General features: G+C 43.6%; 3 protein-coding genes across 9 annotated transcripts in view, besides 1 other annotated feature; 2 read left to right on the top strand and 1 right to left on the bottom strand.

The window, feature by feature from the left end:
* Camta (Calmodulin-binding transcription activator) overlaps nucleotides 1–25,538 on the bottom strand; it is a 34,031-nt gene that overhangs the window by 2,571 nt on the left and 5,922 nt on the right. Inside the window, exons 1-17 of one of the 7 annotated variants that reach the window (NM_136647.5) lie at nucleotides 18,749–19,621; nucleotides 10,543–10,634; nucleotides 7,592–7,659; nucleotides 7,342–7,477; nucleotides 6,159–6,230; nucleotides 5,941–6,085; nucleotides 5,750–5,805; nucleotides 4,341–5,687; nucleotides 3,306–4,271; nucleotides 2,646–3,244; nucleotides 2,469–2,582; nucleotides 2,302–2,411; nucleotides 2,081–2,197; nucleotides 1,338–1,405; nucleotides 508–1,280; nucleotides 369–443; nucleotides 19–132 (exon numbers count right to left, since the gene is read on the bottom strand). In NM_136647.5, the coding sequence (NP_610491.4) occupies nucleotides 19–132; nucleotides 369–443; nucleotides 508–1,280; nucleotides 1,338–1,405; nucleotides 2,081–2,197; nucleotides 2,302–2,411; nucleotides 2,469–2,582; nucleotides 2,646–3,244; nucleotides 3,306–4,271; nucleotides 4,341–5,687; nucleotides 5,750–5,805; nucleotides 5,941–6,085; nucleotides 6,159–6,230; nucleotides 7,342–7,477; nucleotides 7,592–7,659; nucleotides 10,543–10,634; nucleotides 18,749–19,466 (5,570 nt within the window). In that variant the 5' untranslated portion in view covers nucleotides 19,467–19,621. Of the gene's footprint in view, nucleotides 1–18; nucleotides 133–259; nucleotides 288–368; nucleotides 444–507; nucleotides 1,281–1,337; nucleotides 1,406–2,080; nucleotides 2,198–2,301; nucleotides 2,412–2,468; nucleotides 2,583–2,645; nucleotides 3,245–3,305; nucleotides 4,272–4,340; nucleotides 5,688–5,749; nucleotides 5,806–5,940; nucleotides 6,086–6,158; nucleotides 6,231–7,341; nucleotides 7,478–7,591; nucleotides 7,660–10,542; nucleotides 10,635–13,073; nucleotides 13,279–18,748; nucleotides 19,622–25,538 lie in introns of those variants that run through there. The other 6 variants (NM_001299320.1, NM_001144152.2, NM_001299321.1 and 3 more) reach the window with 6 other exon arrangements.
* Nucleotides 22,558–23,209, top strand: CG33757 (uncharacterized protein; the record flags this gene model as incomplete). Its single annotated transcript, NM_001032227.1, has 3 exons — nucleotides 22,558–22,755; nucleotides 22,818–22,985; nucleotides 23,039–23,209. The coding sequence occupies 3 exons, from the start codon at nucleotides 22,558–22,560 to the stop codon at nucleotides 23,207–23,209; spliced, it is 537 nt and encodes a 178-aa protein (NP_001027398.1).
* On the top strand, nucleotides 23,451–24,097 carry CG33758 (uncharacterized protein; the record flags this gene model as incomplete). Its single annotated transcript, NM_001032226.1, has 3 exons — nucleotides 23,451–23,645; nucleotides 23,705–23,875; nucleotides 23,927–24,097. The coding sequence occupies 3 exons, from the start codon at nucleotides 23,451–23,453 to the stop codon at nucleotides 24,095–24,097; spliced, it is 537 nt and encodes a 178-aa protein (NP_001027397.1).
* Nucleotides 24,602–24,645: a mobile genetic element.

The raw sequence follows: 25,538 nt of genomic DNA, 5'->3' as shown, positions 1-25,538 counted from the left end.
TAATATTAATTGACTCACTTATTTTCGTGGTAGACCAACATTTCCTGCTGCCCTTGAAACTGCAAGTTTTGAAGGTATTCCGCCCTGCGTTGGTGCACCAGCTTCTCTTTTTCGGCTCGCTCTTTCTGTAGTCTGTTGAGTTAAAAAATGTATTAAAATCAAAAATAAAGAAGATTCAAAAATAATATTCATAAATGTATAAAAATAAGTAAAAGAACTCAAAGCTATAAAGAAACCATAACCATACACACGGCCTTACCACAATCGCCAAATTGCCATCCCAAATGCTTGCGTGCAATAACATCACCCATGAGTTAGCTTAGTGGTTAAGTTAATCCTAATTAGTCGGATCAATTACTTGTACTTACTTGATGCGTGATTGTCTCATAAACTGTTGAATTTTCCGGGCAGCTTGATTTTGCGTGGACTGGGAGTAGGTTCGCCTGTGAAATTTGTTTATATTTAATAAATGCATACTATTTAAAACTATTAAGTATTCCAACTCACTTTAAGGGACCCGAAGGGCTGGTTTCCTTAGGCGTGCTCGGTTGGGAGCCCAACTCGTGAAGCTGCTGCTGATCCTGTTTGTAGTGATCGTAGAAGCTGGACAGGCACTGAGAATTGCTGCTCACACTTCCATGATCGCTGGAGCTGCTCAAGCACAAGCCGCTCTTCTTGAATCGCTTGTTTCGTCTGTAGGAGCGATAGCCATGTTGAATCACCAGGGCAGCATTTGTCATTTGCCTGTAGTAGGCGTACTGCTTGTACCGCCTATAGTAGTTTTGGATGACAGTGGCAGCGCTCCGTTCCTTGTTCTGTTCTTCGAGCTTCTGTCGACCCTTGTACGAGCGATACGCCTTCTGGATGCACTTGGCTGCCTCGTAAAGCTCTCGCTGTTCCGTGTCTGTTAGGGTTAGCTTGGAGAAATCCGCCTCAAAGGGATACGACGAGATGCTGGAGGCGTGCAGGAACTCCGTCAACTGTTTGGTGGATGGCGGGGGACTGGGTGAACTGACTGAGGGATCGGTTCCCAAAATAGAGTAACTGGCCGGGGACTGCAGCGGTCCCGAGCTGGCGGGACTCAAACTGGAGCACGGCGTGCTGACGTCGTGATAGCGATAGCTATGGTCATGGAAGTCGAAGCTGAAGTCGCTGTCGAAATGTGTGTTGGGCAGCGAATCCAGCAGTGGGTCCATAAAGCTGTCCGTCAGCGCTGAAGATTCTGAAGTGAGGGGTTCTGTCAAGGGACTGCCCAGCACCATCATTTCATCGGCTTCGTTCTAAGGGAATAAATCACATTAGAGTAATTTTCAGTTAGGCAGTTCATAGTAGCTCACCTTGATTCGTTCTGGCATGGCTGCTATTATGTGTTCAGCTAATGTCAGAACTTTGGCATCGGAGTCCCCTGAAAGAACGCCAAAATGATTAAAAAACTATTTCCAAACAAATTGCTTATACAAATACATGGCAAACGAGACTACATAATTGAGCTGGACACTTTCATGTACACATATACAGTATTGAATATTTTCTCTGTTATTTTAAGCTCAATTAGCCAAATGATCTAATGGAGCTTAAATTGACAAAGCTACGTCTATGACTCTCCAAATTGATCACGATAATCAAAGTCGCTGAACACGGCTAATTATTATTTGTATTATACACCGACAAGCATTGATTTTTGTGTTTAGGGTGATTAGCTAGCTATTTACATACACCTCGGATTTATATTTACAACGATCAATTCGTGGTTAATTAGGCGGCGAGTGTTTGTTAGTTTAAAATTAATAGTAATCGGTTAAATGTAGACATCGATAAAAGCGCCCATTTAGGGCGCACAACCAGCAACCAATATTAATAACGAACATTTACATTGATTAAACGAGCTTCCCCCCAAATACGTGATTACATATAACAACAAACAGCAATAGCAACACAACATCAACAACATCGAGAGCCATCCCCACATGGTTAGTATGTTTTTAGCTACAGTACAGATAACGGGTGAGTTTGTTACGGGTTGACACTTTGAGATTGAATTGAGAGTGGAGCAGGGCTCCATCAGTCTGCCATCACTGACCTACAACGGCATCGGGCAGGACCAAATCATTGCCAATGGTCACGTCGGTCGCGCTTGTTGAATTGTCGTCGCAATCTTTGTCGTGCACGGGACTCGATTCGCCCGTAGATACCTCGCCTAGTTTGAATTTACCGAGAAAATTTGAGCATTTGGTTCATTCCATATAAATATAGTCTATGACTAGTAGTTGGGAGCATGCAGAGTGTGATCCCCAAACTTACAAAGGGCAAAGTCCATTTTGCGCAGCGGTGACAGCAGACAGTTGGTTCCAGTCAGCGAGTCCAGCGGCGAATCGACGCCCAGAGCATAGCTGTCATGGCTTTCAAAGTTGCTGAAAGATAAGGAATAAAGTTAGTTAAAGTCCTGAGCGGCTCAGTTTCAAGCTTACCTATGGAGCCTGGCCAGCGGTTTTCCAGACTTGCTGCGTATATCCATGTTAATGCCACTATCTATGGACGAACGTTTGGAGTAACGACTGCTGCCATTGGGTGGACTCTGATTGCTGCGTGAAAATAACAAGTGTTTAACAAATTATTAACAAAATCAACAATAAGTGACTCCCTACCTATGCACCGCAACAGGTCTTAGGAAAACTCCATCATGCTTTCGCTGGAGTTCCAAGTCAAAAGCGCTGAAACTCTGGTGCTGTTCCTCCGCCTCCGCTTCCACGCCCATGTTCATGGAAAGATTGGCCAAGCCGCCGCGCAGTTGCGGCTTACGGCATCGCTCCTTCTCCAGGCGATACATCTGCGCCAGCAGGACTTTGTGACCCCGCATGCTGGCCAAATCCAGGGGAGTTTGCTGTGCCTGCGTTTTGATCTTCAGCGCATTGTGGTTCCACTTGTAGAGTAGCAGCGAGCACTCCACATGGCCACGTACACAGGCCCAGGCGAGCGGAGTGAAACCGTAGACATCCTGGCTGAGGGCGTCCAGTTCGGTTTCAAGAATGATATGTGGATTTTCCGATCGCCAATTCAGCATGGCGCCCACCAGCTTGGCATAGCCCAAGGCAGCGGCCAAGTGGAGCAGAGTCATGCCACGTAATCCCACCGTCCACGAGGCGGCTGTGCTGGGCATGCTCCAGGCGTGCTTGATCAGCTTGTGGCAATATGCAACCAGCTTCTCTTCGAAGTTTGGCTCTAGGTAGAGCGCAGTGTTGTCGGTCTATAAGTTCAAAAGATCTTACTGTAGCACACGAATACGCCACCAAAAGAATCATACTTACTGTGAGCTCATGCTCCGTCTTCACCTGCAGTTTCTCGTCGATGGTGGACAGGCGATTTAGCAGCGTAAACTTGTACAGGCAATCGTTGGAGCTGGTGGCATCGAATGGAGCATCCGCCAGCAGGGAGAGCTTGTATTCAAACATCACGGAGTTGGAAACAAGGAATCCGCCACAAGCCACCTGCAGAGTCACAAATCCGGCCTCGTGGGCTGGACAATAGCAGCGGAGTACTCCTTCCTGGACCAGTTGCGTGGGTACTGGTTGCGCATCGAATAGCACCGTATACGCACCGCCATTCGAGCTCGTCCAAGGTCCGGCAACCAGAACCTTAACGCCTCCCTCCGTGTACGACCATTCGGGACTGAAGTCGCATATATTGTGCACCTTGCGTGGCTGCGATGGCGCGGACTCTCCCAAAAAGGAGCTCTGCTCCAAAGCCGTGTTATTCAGGGCCTGCTTGTCATCCAAGTCCAGTTCGGGAAACTCCACGAGCATATCGAAGGCATCCAGATTGGCAAACACATCGTCCGTTTCATCATCCTCAATCTCGGTTGCTGTTTCTGTTCCCATCGCAGGTTTCTCCTTCGTCTCCTGTTGGCTTAATTCGAGTTTGGTGTTGCCAGTTGTTATCGTTGTACTGGGTGCTGTGGCTCCCGCTGCTGTCGTATTATACGGCATATTTGCTATCAGAGTGCGCTGGATATCCTCTTGGGACAGATCCAGGGTCTCGTTGAAGAAGCTCAACGCTTCCACCTGGGGCTCCTCCTCGCTGGTGCTGCTGTTGCTGCTGTTTTGATTGTTACCGCCAAAGCTGCTGCTTTCGTCACTAATTTGGCTGCTGTTATCACTGGAAGCACTGTAAGTTGCACAACCATTTTGGTTCAGGGATAGCGATTGCGACTGCGATTGCAGCTGACTCCTGTTGGGGGCTTCTGTGGCCTGATTGTTGACTGTGTGGCTATCCTGCTGCCGAATAAGTTTGAATTTAATCAACATAAATACAATGATTGCAGTCGATTTTGCGGTTGCACTCACCTCAGAGAGCGCATTGGCGCTCATTAAATTATCACAAGTTGCTGCCGTCGACGTCGTTGTAATTTGTTGCTGCTGATTGCCATCGATAATCGATTGTAAGGAACTCGAAGTGGACGAAGTGCCCGATGTGGGCGTGGATATGGACGTGGGAGCGGGTGTGGGTGTGGATGTGGACACGGATATGGATACGGATACGGAGGAGGGGATGCTACCAGCGGAAGACGTTGCAGGTGTGGGCTGGCTGCTGCTGCGATGCTCGGGTGACATGCACATGGCCTCCACGGGTGGTTGGGCCAAGGAATGGGGTTGAACTTGCGCCAGAGGAGGCGGCTGACCACTAGTTGGGGTTGCTGTTGTCTGTTGCAATTTATAATAATGTTGCTGCTGCTGTTGCTGCTGCTGCTGGCTGCTGTTGTTGCTGTTGCTGGAAGCATTAAGTTGCTGCTGTTGATTGTACATAAAGTTATTGTTGCCGGGGTCGTTATTATTTACGACATTTAATTTGTTGTTTGTTTGGCCTGCTAATTGCTTGCTGGCATTGCTGCTACTGCTATTGCTGCTGCCGGAGTTTGTGATTTTGTTTGCGGTCATGTGGTTTTGGTTTTCAATTAGTTCGGTGTCCATTATATTCAAGGCGACTGGTGTTGCACCTGAAGCTGCTGCTACTGCTGCTGCTGCTGCTAAAGTCGTCGCAGGATCACTGGCTGTGGCTGTGATCGTTGTATTGGCTATTTGCAGCCTGTGCTGCTGATTGAGATGCACCGAATTCTGGCCTTGACTGGCAACAAATCGCTGTAGACTCAAATGCTGCTGCTGTTGTTGGTGCTGCTGCTGCTGTTGCTGTTGCTGTTGCTGTTGCTGGTGATATTGCTGCTGCTGCTGGTGTTGCTGCTGCTGCTGCATCACCAGATTACTCCTCGCAGCGAGCATTTGACTTCCACCCCGATACTGCTGCTGCTGGTAGTTCCCATCCTGCTGCTGCTGTTGCTGCGGCGGAATGATCTGAAACTTAATGGCTGACTCCTGCGGCAACTGCTGCGTCACGTTGTGGAACTGGCCGTGATTATCCACGTGCTGCCTTGGCCGCTCCGCCCATCGGGAGTAGAGCTTGCTGGCCACCACCACATTGGGCGTGTTGCCGTTGAAGGGCTCGCCCAGCCGTTTCTCCTGCACCGAGGACTTCAGCATGGCGGCCGATCGTCGCATCACGGGATGCGTACAGGTCTTTCCGTCCACGCATCCTCCATCTCCGCACCCGCAGTCCAGCTGCTTGACCAAGGCAGCCTGACGCGACAACCTCTGCTTCTCCATCAGTTGGCAAACTATGGACTCCACCGTCTCCGCCGTCTACACGAGAAAATGCAATTCAGTTGGCTCTACGGATGAGTTTCAATCTCTTCGTTACTTACTGATATTTCTATATCGTTACCCGAGTCGGAGTCATCATCAGAATTAATTGTGGATACTAAAAATCAATCATGTAAGTTAGCTTTAATTCTCATCTTAAAGGAAAGTTTTTGCTTATTTAGCTAATTGTTTTTGCTCGTTTTTTAATGTTTCGTTTTGAATTGAATAGCATATTCTTGAAATCTATACTTACGCATGGGCTTGAGCTGGCTGACCAGCTCCTCCTTGGTCCACTCCTTTTTGTCGCCCCAAAGTGTGATACTTGGCGCAATCACGGCCATTTTGTTATCATCCGGATATGGGACATTGAGGTAGTGCACCAAAACAATGTCCGGATTCTACACGGAAAAGATGAGCAATGTGCGCCCAGGATTTAAATATGTCAGGCCAAAAGGGGGGTAGCAAACCTACCTGCAACAGCCAGTAACATCTGCGATGAAATGTGGGCAATATGGCCGAGTGTACATAACAACCATAGATGCACTGTGGAAAAGAGGGGGCAGAAATCGAAGGAAATTCAATTTATCAATCCGGCAACACAAACAAGAGCATAAAAAAGGACTAAAAACTTGAGGAGTTACTACTCGGCTCCACACGCAGCTCGTTTCACCCCGCGGAGAAGAAATCCATTTAATTGGAAAACATAAAAACGACGAGCAAGTGGAGCTCAAATTAAATTACCAACCGCCCACGCTAGGGGGCGCCACTTGGACTTGGTAAGTGCCAAAAATCAGGACTCAAACTCAAACCAACGAAAGCCAACGAATCGAAACGGAAGAGCCGAGGAAAAGGGTTTGAGTTTCCCTGACTTATAAAACATTTCGTTGCGCATTTTTCTTGTTCCTCCGAGATTTTTTTTTCCCCCTTTTTCTATCATAGTTTTTTTTTCTGAGAACTTCTTCTACCCGCTGATAAATTTGTTGGCTCTCGTTGGCCGCGATATGCCGCTGACTTCTTGTGCTCCGCCATGGCATTTCCTTTGTACTATCTGCCTCGTTTGGGCCCAGTTATCATGTAAGAAGACGGCACCCCGCCGGCACTGCCAACTGCATAAATCTTCGCCGGCCACGTTTACTTGCGAATGTATTAAAATAAAAATTAAAATAAAAACAAACGCCCAAAGGAACTGTGCAAAAAATTGGCGTGAAATTGCCAAATGTTTTTATGTTTCTGTAATGGCTTGGCTATGCGCGGGGGGTGGGGGGAGGGCAGGGGGGGATGGATACTCCGACAGACAGACATTATAAATAAGCTTAACCCTTGGCAGGACTTATTTCATTAGCAGGCAACGGCGGCGATGCACACACATCCTTAAGCAAACACTTGCCGCGGACGAACTGCTCCAAGGAGGACACCGTAAGTTTCTGTCAACTTCCGGCGGGAAATCATAACTCACCCAAAGGAACCCCACCACGGTCAAGCATGAAATAGCTGAAAAAATAACCAGGCAACTCCAAGGAAGTCCGCGAAATCGAAGCCACGTTTTTTTTTTTCAACCCTTGACAAATGACGGCAATAGCTGGAAAACGATTCCGGCTAATTGCCTAATTGTGCAGCTACGAAAGGGCTCTAGACCATGTTCCTTTCGACTCACCTCAGTGCCTTGTACTTTCAGTTTCATGTGATCCTCGCGCGTTGTCTTGCCATCCTTGCGTTTCTTCCAGCAGTAACCATCGCGTCTGTAGCGCACCTTCTTCCTTGAGTAGAGCAAGAGCGATCCGCTTTTGGGCCTACAATAGTCGAGATAATCAAAGTTATTCACATAGGTAAGAAAAATCCTTTGCTCATAGTTAATTAGATAGCTTAATCTATAGTAGAACATCTGTTTAAGTTTCATTACTCACCTGGTCCGAACCTCTTTGGACTGCCACTCGCCATGCTTATCAAAGCTGATAAGAATCGCAGCGATTTCCTGGAATATATAAACAAAGTCTGTACAATATATTTCTATATTTGCATATGAAAAACGTCTTAGCGAAAGAATTCAGTGATATAGCAAGCGGCCTTCACAGCGTTTCTAGTTTCGCTGCGACAGTGGCAAAGTTATTTCCCAAACTCCAACCACTTCTCCAGGTCCCCCAATTCACCCGCTAACTTGGCTAACTGACCTTAACTAACGTGCTAACAATTTCCGGACTTAATGGGCAAACGGATCCGCTGCCCAGTCACGGAACTCGCGGCATTTCCTCCGACAAAAGCTGGAGCGGAGGGATTTCTGCGCCATAAAACAAAGGAAAACATTTTAGAAATTTCATTTGACCGCAAAGCGGACACTGCCACCGAAAAAAAGAGATGGTGGTAGAGGTGATGGTGGTCGTGTGTTAACCACAATTTACAGGTGTCGCCGACAGTTGACACTTAACCAGCTTGGTGGCCAGGAGGCCAAGTGCCAGCACAGACGCATCCCGAGTGCAATTTGTGTGCATACTTGAAATGCCCTGTCACCCGGGGAATATAAAATCTTAAAAACGCACGAGCTCAAGATTTAGACAGTCTTGCAAACGATTCAAATGCAAATCACACAACAGTCAGCGAAAGTTCAGAGGGAATTCAACGAATTTAGACATTTCATTGCATGTTTTGCCGATAAAGTTATCAATTTGTTTGCTTCCTTGACGTTGCATGAATAATGCAAAGTGGCCATCCATCCATTCCCAGCATCCACAACATCCTCAGCTGTGTGCAGCCAAAGATTCGCCATGTGCCTCTGGATTCGAGCAAGATATCGCAGCATTTGCGAGTGTCATAAAAATTGTATATCGGGATCGAAGGAGGAGGCTGAGCAAATCACAGGCGCGTGTTTGTCAAGTGGCAAACGTTTGCATTTTGGCCAAAATTGCCCCTGACTGGGCTCTTTCGCCGCTGAAGAGCATATGGAGGATATAAAAGGACATATGGAAAAATAGATGGATATATGGATGGATGGCTGTTGCTTACTTATGCATGGCTCGAGCGACCTACTCCAAACTCCTTCCTTCATCCTTATGATGAATTCCAGGCACATACTGCGAAGGGCGAGGCATTAAGAATTTATGCCCACCTCAGCGCAAAGCCCGCCATTTTTGGCAATGGGCGTGGCCCTAGTCAAATGTTGTTTCAACACTTTCTCCGGCGAAATGAGCAAACGATGCATCCATCATATGGAAAATTGAAAGGTTTAAGAGCAACGATGGCGGTTTGAACTCATAAACTATACCGAAAAACTACTGAAATGAAATCAATGGAAATATTCAAATATTCAAAAGATTTCCTAGTCCAAACTTGCCATGCTAGAAACAACTGCGAGTAACTAATTTAAGGCATGCCACTTAATCATTTGCAGTCAAGTGGTCTTTTTTGGTGACCAAACGCAGAAGGACCACTTCGGGTCACCCAGAAAACGAATGGGGCGCAAAAAGCGCACATAAAATTGCGACTCATTATCAATTTAACTTTTTGATTTTTAAGCTGCGCCTTTTTGCAACCACACACGGTCGGCTGTTTCTGCTCCTGTTGTTGCTATTATTTTGCAGTTGCTTTATGAGCCGGGTCGAGAGTTCTGGCCCCCCGGCTACTGCTTAAATGCCAAATTAAAACCATGTGGTTAAAGCGACAGTCGCTGGTTCGAGTGGGGTCATCCTGCCGCTTTTCCACTGACCCTCACTTACTCCACTGCCCCATCTGCCTCCCTTTTTCGCTGTAAGCAGACTAAAATAAGCGTGCGTAATTTTATTTATGCCCCGTACACGGGCACATTTTGTAATTTTTGCATCCCAATGCAGGAAGGAGGAAACGCGGCAAGTCCTGTAGGTAGTTCAGTCCACGAGTCCTGACGCTGGACCCCGAGTTCTTTTGCCTTTCGGTAGGTAAACTGTATTTTAATCAACTATGAGATGCTCTTACGGCGCGGGAATTAAATTCATTAAGTTTGAAATGTAATGCGTTCTGTCTTAATTGTCTACTTAAGCAATACTATTTTAATTTAAATGTTTAAGCAATTGCTTGTTTAGTTAGAGCTTAATTTTGATTAATTCATATGATTAAAACACATGATTACACGAGTAAAAGTTACTCTTCATTTAGTCAACTTTGTAGCTTTTGTAAGTGTAAAAATCCGCTTACCGTGAAACCCCCATTCCAGCTAAAAAAAAAAAACCCCACGAGCCCGAACTTTACAACTGTCCAAATGAATATTTGCGGTTGCGCTTAATTCACAAGTAAAACAACAAGCCAAGCTCATTGCGAAGAATTTTCCCTGTTTTTGTGTTCTCATTTCCCGCGAGCGAAAACTTTTATTGCAAACCGAACGGAATCCGCGGGATACAATAAAAAAATAAAAAAAGGGAGGAGCAGCGAACTTTTGGGCGACGCGTGGCCAGGTTTTTAAAAGCGGCTCCCCGAGCACAGATCTAAAGTTCTAGTTTTACTGGTGTTTGCATTATAGTTTGTGGCGCAATAAAAACGTCGCGAGCTCCTTCTTTCTAATGGACTGACCACCAGGCCATCGCCATCTCGTTAATCTGCATATATGAGTTCGCAAGTGTGTGAGGCCCATGGAAACGGGGGCAAGTCGGAGGAGCCGTCGTCGAAGGCTGTCAAAGTGTCCTGGTGGAGGACTGGCAGGCTCATCCGCCTGTCAACTGGTCAGGACCCACGAACCCACGGCCACCGGCGTGGAAGTCGTCGACTTCCTTTTGGCTTTCACTTGACTTCCCCGTTTCGACAATTTTATGTGCAATCAAATGCAAATAGAAACACAAACACAAACAGTGGCGGAAAAAGCAAACAGAAATACTAACTTACAACTAAAACTGACCTCATTTGTATTCCAACGATGACGCTGTGATGGAAAACTGTCGGCTCTTGGCAGGCTCTCCAAATTGTCGGGCAGCTTGATGGGTTCGCCATCTGGAAAAGGAGGGGCAGAGAGAAAGAAAAATAGATGTTAAGTGCACCGAAAGCGCAAGTCGGGAAATCAATTTCGCATATCTCTGGCAGCAGTTTTCGGCCCACTCCGGAAAAACCAACGGTAACCCATCCCCGCCCATCCCCGCCCAGCCCGGCCCACTTTTCCCACTTTTCCTCACCCGACACCCAACAGGTGCAACTGTCGGACATTCATAAATGCGACAAAAATGGAAATCAGTTTAGAGCGATGATTTATAGTTAAGGCACACTCACATATTCACGTACCAAAAAGGAAATAAGAAAAAGAAAAAGGGGAAAGAAATCCTATAATGTCAACATTAATAAACGAGTTTCTGCACTTCTCCATTTATCAAATCCAATCTTCAGCATTAGCCGTGCAGAATGCGTGGCAAAGTTTTCAGTTTCGGCTTTGAGTCATTGAATAATTACCCACACTTAATGGAGCTTGCAACGTACTATAAATCGAACCAACTTTCGGTTTATTAAAATGCCACGCAACTCGCGAGGGTAAATAAACTTTGCGGCCAAACTGTAATTTAGCAAAATGTGTAATAAAAGCGGACATCTACGCGACATCCTGCTCCTCTGCCCCATTCCCATGCCCGTCCCCCTTCCCACACTTGTCGTATATCAAAGAGCCAATAGGTTGCACTCGAAGAGCCATAAAAAGTATTTGTCCACAATTTATATAAAGTGCTCGGAGCGGAGCGACTTCACTTGCCAGTTTGCCATTTCGCCAGCAAAGGCCGCGTAACCGAAATGTGTTGCCAAATTGCAAATGCCAGACGACGGAGGGGTGGGGGGGGGAGGGGGAGCTGAGAGGGGGCGGCACTTTGGGGTGCGTGGGGTTGTTGTGACCCTGCCCCCTCTGAAGAGGTGAGCACACACGACCCGGGTTGTGACGGTCATATTGTGATCGAAAGAAATCAAGTCTAGTTTCAACCGAATCGGTTGCCTATGATCATAATTCTTTAGTTTTCTATTAAATTGCATTGTGCTTATAATGTATTTTCATTTTAAGATAATTAATTAAGAACATAACACCATTAGAAGCTGATTTATCTTGTAAAAACTCAGCAGAGAGAACTTCCATTACCAAAGTCTAGCTTAAGTAACGAATCTTTAGTGAAACACCACAGTGGACGGCAGTTTTGCATAGTGACGAAGGCACTCGCATAACTCAAAATCTGCTGTTGCTCTCTACTTTCATATCGACTAACAGTCCAATCAACTAGTATTGCATAAACTTCGAATGCCTTTGCAGAAAATCCTTTAAAATCACGCACGCATCCCTGACGAACCAAGGATTTCGTCCCTGGCTCCCCCCGTCGTTCCATTTTGTTCCGAATGATGACGTTGATGTAGTTACTTTTTCAGGGCGTTGTTGTAGTGGCAGTTGAAGTTGTTTATGCGATTTTTATATGGCGCACGTTTTGGCAGAGGACACACGCTCTCGAAAAGCAGACGGTAACCCAAAGGGGGGGGGACAATTCAGTGGGTTGGACTGGCGACAAACTGTTTGCTTTGATCGCACTCTCCAGTTTTATGGCCAAACTAATTTGTCATCGCTGCCTTGGGCTCAGCCCATCCCAGCGAGCAGAAGTCATTGAAAAATGCGCGAGCGATAATTGTCAAAAATGTCGAAACAATCACGGCACCTTGTCCCCCTCACCAGACGCTTCTTGCACCTATTTATAATGCAGTTGCTGCCATTGTTGTCAAAAGTGCGGGCTGTTCGGTGGAGGGGCGGAAGAAATAACTCTGTTTGATTAATACAAATAAAAAGTTTTTTAACTGCTCTCTGCATATTTCATGGCGAAGCGCTTCAAAAACTGACGTTGCCCGCCATCATAATAGACTGCCACAAAAAGCAAAAGGAGCTGGGCCAAAAAACAAAAAAAAAAAAAGAAATGATGGCCCAGCAGCCGGGGCTGCCAAAAAAGAAGGTGAACCGCAGGTGAGAGGACCTCGGTCCCATGTCGCCAATGTCGATGGCAACGTCAACGTGGCAGAAGTTTCCCCCATTTTCATTTTTTCCTTCTTTTCGGCGGTTTTTGCATTATTACGACTTTAACGGAGACTACAGGTAACCCAACCCCACCCCCTCGCAGTTTTAACCGCCGCTTAATTGTGACAAATGCGCTTTGGTACACAAGATTTTCTCATAATTTGGCCGAGGAATTTAAGCAGAAGCTCTGGGGAAGGTGAATGGATAAATGGGCGGATGTCCATGGGCCATGGGCCATGTCCCTGGAATTGACATGGCAAATAGCACAAAAGAGTTGATATAAATAATAAATATGCGTTTTATGAAACCCCCTCCCCCTCCCCCCCTTCTGACCAGGTGGAATGAGTGAGTGAATCGCGAGAGCTGCCAATTTGAACTGCCTGCCAAATTGTGGCTAATAAATATCTCACCAAAAAATACCAGGTAGGATGGCATGTCTGTGGTGGTCGGTATGGTGGTCGGTTTGGGTCGGGTCAGTTGCAGTTGCAGTTTGTTTTGGGCCCCATAAAACATACAAAAGAAAAAATTGTTTTGCACTTTCGTGGCCACCGACGTCGCCGAAAAGTCAACGAGTGTGAAATTACTTTTGTTCAGTCACACACTCTAGCCACAATTAAAACCCATTAAAGTGTCTCGGAAATAGCTACACACCAACTGCCGAATGGGAGTCCATGGTAGAGGTCTTGTCTACGCAATTCTTTATCGCCCCAGAAGTGGGGAAATAAATATCGCTGTGGAGGGATTTTGTAGATAACGCATGATGACGTCCCCGGCGAAAACAAAGACCAATAACAAATAGAGATAGTCGAAGATAGTCGAGTGTGTGGAAGAGAAGGCCAGAACAGACGTCATGGTTGAAACAAATGGCCAAGGAGTGAGGCGAAGTAAAAGTTTTTCACGATAATGAGCACAAATATTTGTTTATGTGTAAACCAGGCAGCGGCGGATCAGTAAATCCAGAACGAGTAGCTAAAAGATGTTTATTACTCATAGTTTGGGGTATAAATATGATACATTGTAGTATAATAATACGCGTTACGTGTGGGGTAAAAGCTACATATATAATGTTATTTCAAGACTATCTAACTGAATGATGCGATCCAATCCTGTATCCTCTAAAGATACATACATTCTGGCTCAGAATCACTAGCATTCAGTGATATCATATTAACATGATAACTCCTATCACCATGTTGAAATGTGGAAATTAGACCTGATTTTGTTTATCAATACCCAAAAACTAGTAAAAAGTTGCTTAAGCAGTTAAATTAATCGCCGCTAGGTGGCGTTAGTGTGCAATCTCAAAAGCATTCGCTTTTCATAACCCCACCATCACCATCAGTAAAGAGTATCTCTACGCTTCAACTTTAGTACCTATATATATATATATATATATATATATATATATGATATTTTTAAAAAATTTACGATTATTCTGAGCATCATAGCTTAGTTGAGAATGCCAAGACAAACGTCACCGCTTAGAAGATACAAAACTTATGAAGTATTTCAGCCAACGAAGTCCGCACAAATGACAGATGTGCGGATGATTTATGGCGATAGCAAACCCAAAACAAACACACTCTGCTGCTCCACACGTTGCGGTTGATAAAAATCACATTTTGGCAAACGGCAGCGACTAAGTCACTCGCTTTGCATTTTCCTCGGAGCCGTTGTGCCATTACAAGGAAACATTTCTCATCCAGTTTTGCATATTTCGCCCAAGAACAGCAATTAAAAGACACATAACAGCAAATATGCATGTCAGGCGCGACGGGGCCAACAATAATTAGCCCAAAAGCAGCAGCAAAATGCAATTTCACCTCAAATGAGGAATATTTCGCAGAGGCCATAGGAAACGAAACAGAGAACTGAACACAACAGCGATTAACATAAAAATGCAACAAATGGGGGCCACACGGGCAGGTCTGAAAGTCATAAAAGTCCTATTAATGAATGAAATCTAAACAGAAAATGTGAAAAACAAAGCCAAAGCCAAACAAAAGTTTGCAAAAATGTTATAAATTATTTACAAGTTACAAAGGGTGTTTCTACGAGGAATGAAAAAGTAGTGGAGCGAAGGGTTCTAACTCAAACTCAAACTCAAATCGTCAACGTCTTTTGTGTCTACGGGCAATGCAATTACGTGCGGATTTCATTACTTTTCCCTGTCCCCAATAGTCGAAGGATTTAGTGCTCTTTGTATGGATAGTATAGTATAGTAGATGTGAATTCAAAGAGGATATAGATCTACTGTTAGATCTTATTTAATATTATATTCAGCTTGAACTATATCTTCGTAGTTGCCTCATGCCTTAAGCCAGTTTGTTTTCAAGGAGTTGTTTTTCCCTTGTTGGCTTAAACGCCTCGTTGGAAACCGCGAAAGAATAAATTTAATGCACTTCGGGAAAGGTAAACTAAAAGGCTTGGATTTGCTGACAGGAGGGCAAAGGGATAAAGGGGTGGCACTCAGTTAAGCCGCCTGCAAATTATATTAATATTGGGGCTCTTCATATCACATATTTTTTCCGGATTCATTCCCCATTTTTTTCCGACTCTTTTTCGGCTTGCATGCAACGTTTGTATAAGTTACCCCAATTTTCTGCTTTCTGTGAGTATATTAAACATATTTTTTCTAGATACATTTTAAGGGGGGGAGAGGTGCAGAGCCAACAGAAAGGTGTAATTTATTTTAATGCCAGGCATTTATCATGATACACATACGTTTCTCTGGCCGGTGGATAACAAAAAAGTGTTATTTCTATATGGCTATTTTTGCTGTTTTGTTTTTACATAAATTGTAAATTTAACATTTAAAGTGCCATGAAATTGGCACCGCCCAACCGGGCCCCAAAAACACATTGCCTCTGGTGATGGCAATGGTTCATTAAAAATACATAAAATCGACACACAGTCCACCATCCCCCACTGCTGGTTGAGCTAAAAACTAATATTTATCTAACAAAATTAATATGGTTTGTAAGCCAAATAGAGACAGCGAGTGGTGGAAATGGGGGCGGTGGGGAATGTGGCAAAAACTGTTTGTCTAACCAAAAACAAACGATCGAATGTAGCACAATTTTCGGTAACGCATCCTGCCGCCCGGAGGCGAAACCCTTTCGACCGATAAGCCAAATAAATAACGCAGGACGAAACGGGGATTCGAGGTGGCCAGGCTGGGTAGCATCATGCAACAACGTTGAATGCATTGTTCAATAAATCTATTTGGCCTCTAATCGAAGGCACGCCGAGGAGGGGCAGCTACCTGGAAAAGGCAACAAATTGCCATTGGATAGGCACAAGACCGGAAGCAGCAACAACATATTAATCCAAATTAGCATCAAAGTGATTTAATTGCTTGGAATTTCGGCGTTGGCAAACACTTTTCGACTTTTCCGACCCGGCGAAGGACACTTGTAAACATGCCCCAAAAAGGAGTGGAGTGCCCCACCTGGCTGCGTTTTGTCAACATTTGGCCATCGATCAGGCTAAAAACAGGACTCGCATGCACAATGCACATACACACACACACACACACACACATACAGCGGCTGCAATTTAAAGTCCTTTGGAGTCTGCTTCAAACTCTTGGAGCTAAATGGGCAATAGAAGCGCTCATCCAAAGCCCTTGGCACGATTTATGTGGCTTTTAGTAATATGAGCAAATATATTACGTGACGGATCAGAAGAGGACCTGTACGAAGGACAACTAATTGAATTGCCGCCGCTGAAAAGGAACAAACTCGAAATTAATAGGCGCACATCAAATGGAAAAAATGAGCAAAGGCCCAAACGCCCACCAGCTGGCAGCGAAATTAAAGGGAAACCTATAAAGGCAGGACATTAGGTCCTGGCCGAAAGGATAACAAGTGTAGCCAACTGTGTGCGAGCATTCGAAGCTTGAGTAATATTTATTGAGTACGTGATCTTCTGACCAAATCCGAATGTGAGCGAGAGTTTTGAATTTTTTATTGCGCCCCGGGATGGCCGGCACACACACACACACACGCACCAGCACCAGCGCAAGTGTCCTCCCCACATGCATATGTGTGTGTGCTTCCTGACAGCTGCCAACTTCTGGATTTCTTTGGTGGCCTTTTTTTTTGGCATGCAAAAGGCGGACAGCGAAGTGGCTTATTAAAAATTTTGTCAACTTGCGACTTTGCTCCACCAGCTCTTTCTGCTCTTCGACTTTTTTACGACTTTTTCACACTCCCCTGGCCATATGCATGTATATTAGATGCCTGAACTTTGGTTTTCTCAAATCATTAAAGCGCTGAAATGTCATATTTTTAGGAAAATCGTTCACTAATCTCAACTGTGTAAGGAACAAATATAACAAATAGCTAGTTTCAGAATGCAAATCATTTACAGCATGATTTCCGAAGCCGGAAAAGCGTTAAATGAGTTATTTGGCCAAATGAGACATGTGATTTTAAAGATTTTAAGTTCGCTGGGAAGACAACGAACTCCTGGGTGTCACAAAAACAATCCAATTGACTGGGAACAACAATGACCCCAACCACCTACACGAGCATAAAGCAGCGCACTTGTTGGTTTTTCACAACCCCAAAAAGTGTGCTACAAAAAATGAAGCGCATAATGAAGCTACTCATAAACGGAATGTCTATGTGTGCGTGTGCGTTGGTGTGTGAAATGTTTACTTGCAAACGAGTGCCGCCACACCCACACTTGCGTCGTCGACGGTGCCATTGTTTTGCCATCTCATAAAAAACACTTAAAACGCCATTAAGTTAAAATAATAAAGTTAAGCGGCCGCCGGGCAGCAACAAAATCTAATGTGACAATGGCCACACGGCGACAACAATAACAGAAACCATAAGGAAAACAACGAAAGTTGCAACAATTGCTGACATATTTCACAATGTGCAACAAAAGACAAGGAAAAGGGACAGGTGAGGTGACAAAAAACTAAGCCAGGACAAAAGCTGAGGGCCCATCGCAATGAATGGAAAAAAGACGCCGAATGTTGGGCATATTTTGCATTGTTCCCCACACACTCACACACGCACAATAAAAACATACACACTTGCAGCTAGAGGCAAGGAGTGGGGCAGAAACGAAAGGTGAAAGCCTTTCCTTTGGGCCTCCTTTTGGCGGCCCTTTGTTTCAATTGTCTGTAGTTTAGGTTTTAGGCGTGCGAGCCTCGTTATAGGTAACCGTAACTGTAACTGTAACTGGTTACGGCGTACACACATGCATGCAGACACATCCTTGTGTGCTTCAGTGTGTGTGTGTGTGCTGGGTGTCCTTTGCAAACAATAAACGACTGTCAACATATGCGCGAGCCACCCGTGCACGCGTCTCTGGAATGGCGTGCGAATTATTGCCCAGGAAGATATGACATAAAATTTAATGAAATGTTCAGAAAATGCTAAAATCCATGTTCTCGGTTCCCCCAAGTGTGTGTTTTCCAAAAGGGGTGTGTAACTTAAGTGAAAATCGAAATCGCGGCGAAAACGTTGTTTAAAGTCAAGTTGGGTCAGATTTTAAATGCCTTCAAATATATGGACATAAATAGTTAGGACTGAAAAATCCGAAATCAGAATAGTAGAATAATAATGTAGCAATATTATAAGTTAGAGTTATTCAAATCGTTTTTAGAAAATTGGTATGCTACAATATATAGAAGAATACGGGAAAACAACATTTAAGATAAGAATGCTATCGTTATTTGGGCATATTCATATGCTATATAGAAACACACACAAAGATTTACTTAGGTATGAATATGTTAAATAAGCACAACATCGATAGGTAAAAACACTCTATAAAGGACAGATCATGCGACACCAATAACACATCAAATTCTAGGTTTTTGCAAGTTGGTAAAGAAGATTTGTACAGAACAGCATATTTATTGTTACAGTTATTTAATGCCTTTGAAACTTGAAAAGGATCCTTTGATGAATTAAGAAAATCGCATAACACGATGCAGTTTCTGTTTTAATTCCTCTTTACCAACTTCAATAGCCACTAATATTCCAACCTTATTCTTCGATCGCTCGCAATAGTACTCAACCTGCCACGCCCCTTTTGAAGGGTCTTAAGGCGTCATACTTACTAACACTCAGAGGCATAAGAGCACTCTGCAGATGACTGAAGATCTGGCGGTGGTGATGGTGGTGACCCAAACTGGCACCGCTGAAGTACAGGTGGTTCTGATGCAGCGACAACTGCTGGTGGTGGTGGTGGTGATGGTGGTGGTGGTGCTGCTGCTGCTGCTGCTGAAGATGCTGCTGCTGCTGCAGGTGGTGGTGTTGCTGCTGCGCCACAGAGTGCTGCTGATGGGTCATCAGTTGCTGCTGCTGCTGCGCGTGTTGCTGCGAATGTTGCTGCGTGTGGTGCTGGCCGAGATGTTGCTGCTGCTGGTGCTGCGACTGGAGGTGCTGCTGCGGCTGCTGCTGTCCGTAGGCGGCGTGCTGCTGCGGTGCTGCGGCTGTTGCTGCTGCCGTCGGCAGGGCCACCACTGCTGCTGCTGCCGCCGCTGCAGCGGTTGCTGTTGCAGCTGCTGCCGCCGCTGTTGCAGTCGCCGTTGCTGTTGCCGTGGCTAGAATGTGATGATGGGTGGTGGTTGAGGATCGGTGCTGGCTCTGGACCGTATTGAGGCTGTGAATGGAGGCGTGCACCGCCGACTGATAGATAATACCGTTGTTCGACATAGCCGTCATCGATTGGTGGTGAGCATAGGCGGCCATCGTGGGCGGCACTCCTCCCATCGTCGGCTGCACCGCCGCCGTTGCTGCCACCGGAGCCAAGGGCAGCGATCTGTAGCCCGCCATGGCTCGAAGTTGCAATTATGAGTTAACTGTTCACTGAACTGATCACTGATCACTGTTACCACTATATACTATATATAGTATATGTACTAATGTGTCCGGATATCGTTTTTGGTCCGCCTGGAGCGTCTGATCGCTTGAGGATACGAGAGTTGACTGAATGAAGCGACCGCAGCGGATTATTTCCTACAATTTTGTCGTTAGATTCGTAAGTTGTATTATATTTTTCTCAGCCATAAATTAGTGGGAGAAGTAGATTTTAGGCTTAGTTCGGGGTTGATAATGTCACTCCGTGATGCTGATAATGTAGGCCGCCTATCTCGACATCTCCTTCTGTGCATCTCGAGTCGTGTGTCAACAGAAATCTCAAAACAAGCGGCACTGAAATTTCACAAATTTCCTGGACAACCGAACCAACTATGCAAATTGTTAAATATTTATGTACTGTATGTAACCTTACTTAGACGTAATTTTTACACTTGTTATTTTAATTTTTCCCTGCTGACGAGCTGAACCTTGAACCAAAGTTCAACCCCAAACAAGTTGCCTAAGTCGCTAGTGTGCTTGGCCAATTCGAAAAAAAAGTGTATATATTTATCCGGGTTATCAAGTGACAGCTGCCAGCTAAAAAAAAACTAGACTAAGATAAGCTCTAGTCTCGTGTCCCTAAGCAAGGTCCGAGAATTTTGTGATCCGTTTGATTCATATTTAGCCGGTGGTATATCAGAAATATGTCTTATCTTAATTTTCCTTAAAAAATATATGCCATACAAATAGGTATGTTTGCACTAAAACACCAATTAACAACAGCAATCAACCAATAAATCACTACATAAATAAACATTAAGTACACATAAAACACATATGGGTAATATACATATACATATACATTTATATGGTCCAGAGATCTTAAGTACACCAATTTAAATTGACCACACAACATCGAAAGGAACAACAACCAGAACGGAAAGCAAACAACAAACAGAACAGAGCAGAAGGGGCTTGAGTGAAGTGTAAACAAATTACATAAACAAATTGAGCCAAATTGGAAGATTCAGCGAGCGAACTCTCCCGATTAAATCATGTTTGTGTAAACCTTATTGCCAGATCAACCAGTCTTTTGGACACTTAATGCCAATGCACGGCCAACTACTGGATGCGACATCCTCACGTAAGCATGGCGATGTACGTAGAACGGCACGTAACGTATCTGGATGTTCGCGCAGGGCCAAGAGAAAGCCACGTCCGACACGCTTGGCCAAGGTCTGTAAACTGAAAACTGAAAACAGAAAGCGCAAGGCTGGCGGCTGAATGCTGAAAGCTGGCAACTGGCAACTGGCAGCGGAAGGCAAGGACATTCGGCTGGCCGACAGGACACGAGTCCTGCTGTTCGGGCCGAGTTATTGCATTTGGGCCCGGATTCGTCGGCTGCCAGCAGCTTAAAGCCTAAGCAAGAGCGAGCGAGAGGGTCGGTGAGATGATGGATTCAGTAGGGGTGGCACCGGGGGATAGGTCTTCCTCCAAACTACCGAGCATGTGGGTGGCAAGGTGTGTGTGTCTTTAGCCAAATACTTGGGCCAACAAGCAGCAGCTTATGTTGAAAGAAATCTACAAACTACAATCGGTTGAGCAATGCGTTACAATAATGCAAGTTTGAAATACTCCTATGTCTATCCGATAAATAAGACATTAACAAACGACATTAGCCTAATTTCGGCGGAATGCCAAAGAGCTGTGTGGGTTGGTCCACCAAAGTTGTTGGCTTGGCACCTACACACTTCTATTGCACAACCAATATATTAGGGGTTGTTCCCGACCGTTAGAGACCTGCGCAATAGATTAACCCCTGCCGCCGACCATCGCCCACCTAAAACGGAGAGGTTCGTTGTCGGCTCCACTTGGTCCTACCCCAAAAAGAGCCAGCGGAACCAAAACAATAACAAAGTCCGGGAGGCACGACCAAAAGGAATCCGTGGCGGGGTAGATGAGGCATTTGCACGTGCCTGGAAAGCCTTCGCACACCTTCCGGTGGGCAGTCAAGTTGGCGCTGGAATTTTTAATCAAACCTGAAGCGCAACTATGCCACATGGACACGGACGCAGCTGCAACACAGGCCACAGTCCGTGAGGTTTATTTAATATATTTGTGATTATAAATATATATTTTAGAGCGTTATTAATATTAGGCAAATATTTGGGTTATTGATAGAAATATTACAGCGAAGAATTTCGATATTACTCTAGCTTAAAATGAAAGCGACGTAGTGGCGATAAAAGTTAGAAACCGTTCTGTAAATGGGTCAACTACATGGTGTAAATGTACTTTAACTTGTTGAAATGTTGTAGTCGAACATTTTCCAACTATTAGGTCATTAGCAATTTAGTTACCCGAAAATTGCCCAATCAGACCAAATCCTCGTTAAAAGATAATTATTATAATAAGCGATTACACTCGCTTCACAAATTCCTAAGGTTTCAATTATAATTTGTGTCTATTTTGGCATTGAACATGGGGTTGAAATAAAATATGACTATTTCAAATCCTGCAAGTCCTTCCCGTTTTTAAATGTTAGCATAAAGTAAATAATTAAAAATATCCCGTATTTTTAGTATACCATTTAAATCGGTTAATAATTAACAACGTTCTTGCCATTTATAGTTATTTTTGTCTGGCTCAACTAATACATATAAATAATACATTTTCGATTTTAACTATTTAATTTAGCTGAATTGTGGGTGATTAAAAATTGCGTTTCACTTCATTGAATATTCATTATAACTGCCCAAATATGAATGAATTTAACTTGGCGATAAGGTAATTCTACTACAACTTCTTTTTAGCTGTAAGCATGTAAATGTATGATTACTCATTTTGTATCTAATAGAATTTAAGAAAATGGGTTCACTCTTTATTAAATGTTACCTCTTTCGAGTAGCATTTTAATGCTTAACTCAGCGAACAATTTAACGGTTTGATTATAAGGTTCATTTAAGTGAATCCGACGACAATCTGATATAATCCGGCGACTACAATATGATATAATCGCGCCACGATTTTTAAGCCAGCTCAGTTCTCCATTCGTCATCTAGAAGGCATGTTAGCAGCAGTTCTGTTCTTTGTCCTGGTGCTCCTGACTCCCCTGCAGTTGGAGGCCAAGTTCAAGAGTCTCCACTGTACCAACTACGATAGATCCTATGGCGAAATACTACTGTGCAAAATCAAGGCTATCAATCGGTACAGGAACTCGATAAGTATCCAATTCAGGCAGTTGCGAACGGTCAATAATGTTCATGTTAGTAAAACTTTGGATCTTGGATTTCCCCCCAAAGTTAATATCTTTGTGTCTTTCATTAGATGCGTTTGGAGCTTTTTAAACGAGCCAACGGATGGCGTCCTTTTCTTTACAATATATCGTTTAATCTGTGCGATTTTCTATCAAAAAGAAACAATGTGATCGTGAGCCTCGGATACGAGTATCTGAAACCTTACATCCCAATGACGAACTACACTTGCCCGTTTAAGGTAAATGCTTTTTAGTAGCAGAAAACAAAAAACCAACTCACTTTATATTGTAGAAAAATCATTTAATTAAGTGTACCGACCTCGAATTTGATATCGAAAAGTTCCGTGTTCGATTTCCTATAGAAACCGGGGAGTACGCGCTCCAGTTGAGCTTCATTGTCCAGAGGAAAGTAACGTTGACCCTAAATGGATCTGCTGAATACTACAACTATCGAGAGCACTGATATATATATATTGTATATAGGTGCCTAAAACCGAATAATATTTCCAAAGTGGAAGCACCAGCACATATATGTTATTTTCCGGGCAAGAAGAGCGAGTGTAAATGAATATTTATTAAATGTTTTTTAATTATTTACGACGATTACAATAAAAGTTGGAGTATTTAAAAATCAATTAATTCAACAAGTGTTTCAGACGTTAAAATATAGCCTAGATTAGTTTTTTATTAACTTTTGACCAGTCATGTTGGCTTTGCTGTTTTTCACTCTTTTGGTATTGACCTCTACGGAGGTTGAGGCTAAGTTCAAGAGTCTTCACTGTGCCGCTTTTGACCAAGATTTTGGTGAATTTTTGCTTTGCAAACTTAAGGCAATCAGTCGGCTTAGGAACTCAATCTCTGTGCAATACAAACTAAAACAGCCCGTTAGTAAAATTTTTGTAAGTTATGATTTCCTAAAATGTATGGATATAAATATGGGTATAAATATATTTTGTAGATTCGCTTAGAGTTCTTCAAAAGAGCAAATGGTTGGCGGCCTTTTCTCTATAATTTCACCGCAAATCTGTGCGACTTTCTTGCTCGTAACAATAACGTGATAATGGGTATTGGATATGCCTACCTAAGGCCATATCTTGTCAAGAACTACTCGTGTCCCTTCAAGGTAATTGTTTCTAGACGAGTTAACACCTTGGATATATGTAAATTTAATGTGTTTCAGGAAAACGAACTATTGGAATGTAAAGACTTCGAGTTGGATATTAATAATCTACGCAATCGATTTCCGATCGAGACAGGTGAATACGCTCTGCAATTGACATTTATTGCTAAGAATAAAGCCGCCTTAACAATAAATGGATCCATCGAGTACAACAATTACAGAGAATACTGAGAAACCAAACTATAGATTATGCAACTTACAGCAAATTTATTTAGCTTTAAGCTGATACGGGTCTATGTTTGTAACTATTGTAATAATTAAAATATTTGAAAATCTTGATAATATATAAAAATATTTATATTATTATTGTAAACGAAAATCGGATTATTTTTTATTGTTATTGCTATTGAAATTCGGACTTATTCAATAGCTCATAGCCTAGCAATCATAATTCGCTATATACAAAAGCAGCAAATTATGCCTTCACATTTTTTAACTTTTAAAGAAGTGATGATTCGATATCCTTTCTCTAGAATATATTCATTAGCTTCTTCGTTACGACAGCAACCTCATTATTTGTAAAGTAAAAGTGTGCACTAGATTCGGTGAAAAGTATGTTACTCCGTCCGTCTGCTGTAATCTTGGGAACTATGGGAACTAAAACGCTACGCTTAACATTAAGAAAGTAGATTTTAGAAACTTTGAAGCAGCACAAGTTGGTTTCAAAAGATTGTCACGCCCACAAAGAGCACAAAACTTTCGCGCCCACACTTCTGAAATTATTTTTTAAAAACTTGTTTATTTTCATTAATACTATCTGTGCTATTCCATGTTACTACAAATATATCTTTTGATCTATAAGTGTGATAAAGTGACTGGTCTATCTAAATTAAGTGGTTAGTGCAACTCGCACTCTGTCACTAAACTGCAGCATCGCTTGCATTTGAAAAAAAAGGAAAACGATTTTGGAAAAATAATGTGTGATTAGAGTTCTAAATGAAATGCGGCACAAATGGTCAAAGCAAATCAGGGCATGGCAAACACGGACTAAAACTGGGTAAAAGAGCAAAGAAAACAAGTGGCAGGACTTTGACACAATAATCAAACGAGGTGTCCTGTGTGCAAAGGAAAAACAAGTGAAAAGCAAGGGCGGCTGGTGGGCGTGGCAGCGTCAAATTAGGCCCAGTGTTATCTAATTAGCCACCTACAGGATGACACCTTTCAGGAGCCCACCTGTTCGCCGACCCCTCTTCCCATTTTTTTTTTTTTTTAGTCCTGTGTGAAGTGGTGCCAGGCGCCGGCCATCATATTTTGCAATTTAACTCACACGAAAAGATTGTTGTCGGCCCTATTCTTTCTTTTTCGGCCAGTTTTTTTCACTCATTTCTGGCACTCACTGCCATATCTTTTCCATTTTTTCCCCATTTTTTTTGGACGCGCTCAAGTTTCATAACAACGGAAATGCAAAAGTTTTGTGCAAAACAAAGCGCCAACTTTTTTATTTCTCTTGGCAATTATGTGCTCAAGGAAAGAAACAGAGAAACGGACTCAAATAATGATAATGAAGCACACAAGGCTCGTCCAAAAGGATTTTGGAAGAAAAATGCACAAAAAGAGGCAAACGAATTGTAACGCTCTTTCTGATTTTTTTTAGAACTCCTTTTTTCGACTT

This window comes from Drosophila melanogaster, chromosome 2R, assembly GCF_000001215.4.
Source record: "Drosophila melanogaster chromosome 2R".
Taxonomy (NCBI): Eukaryota; Metazoa; Arthropoda; class Insecta; order Diptera; family Drosophilidae; genus Drosophila; species Drosophila melanogaster.
The sequence above is the reverse complement of the archived record's forward strand: the minus strand, read 5'-3'. Positions and strand labels throughout refer to the sequence as shown.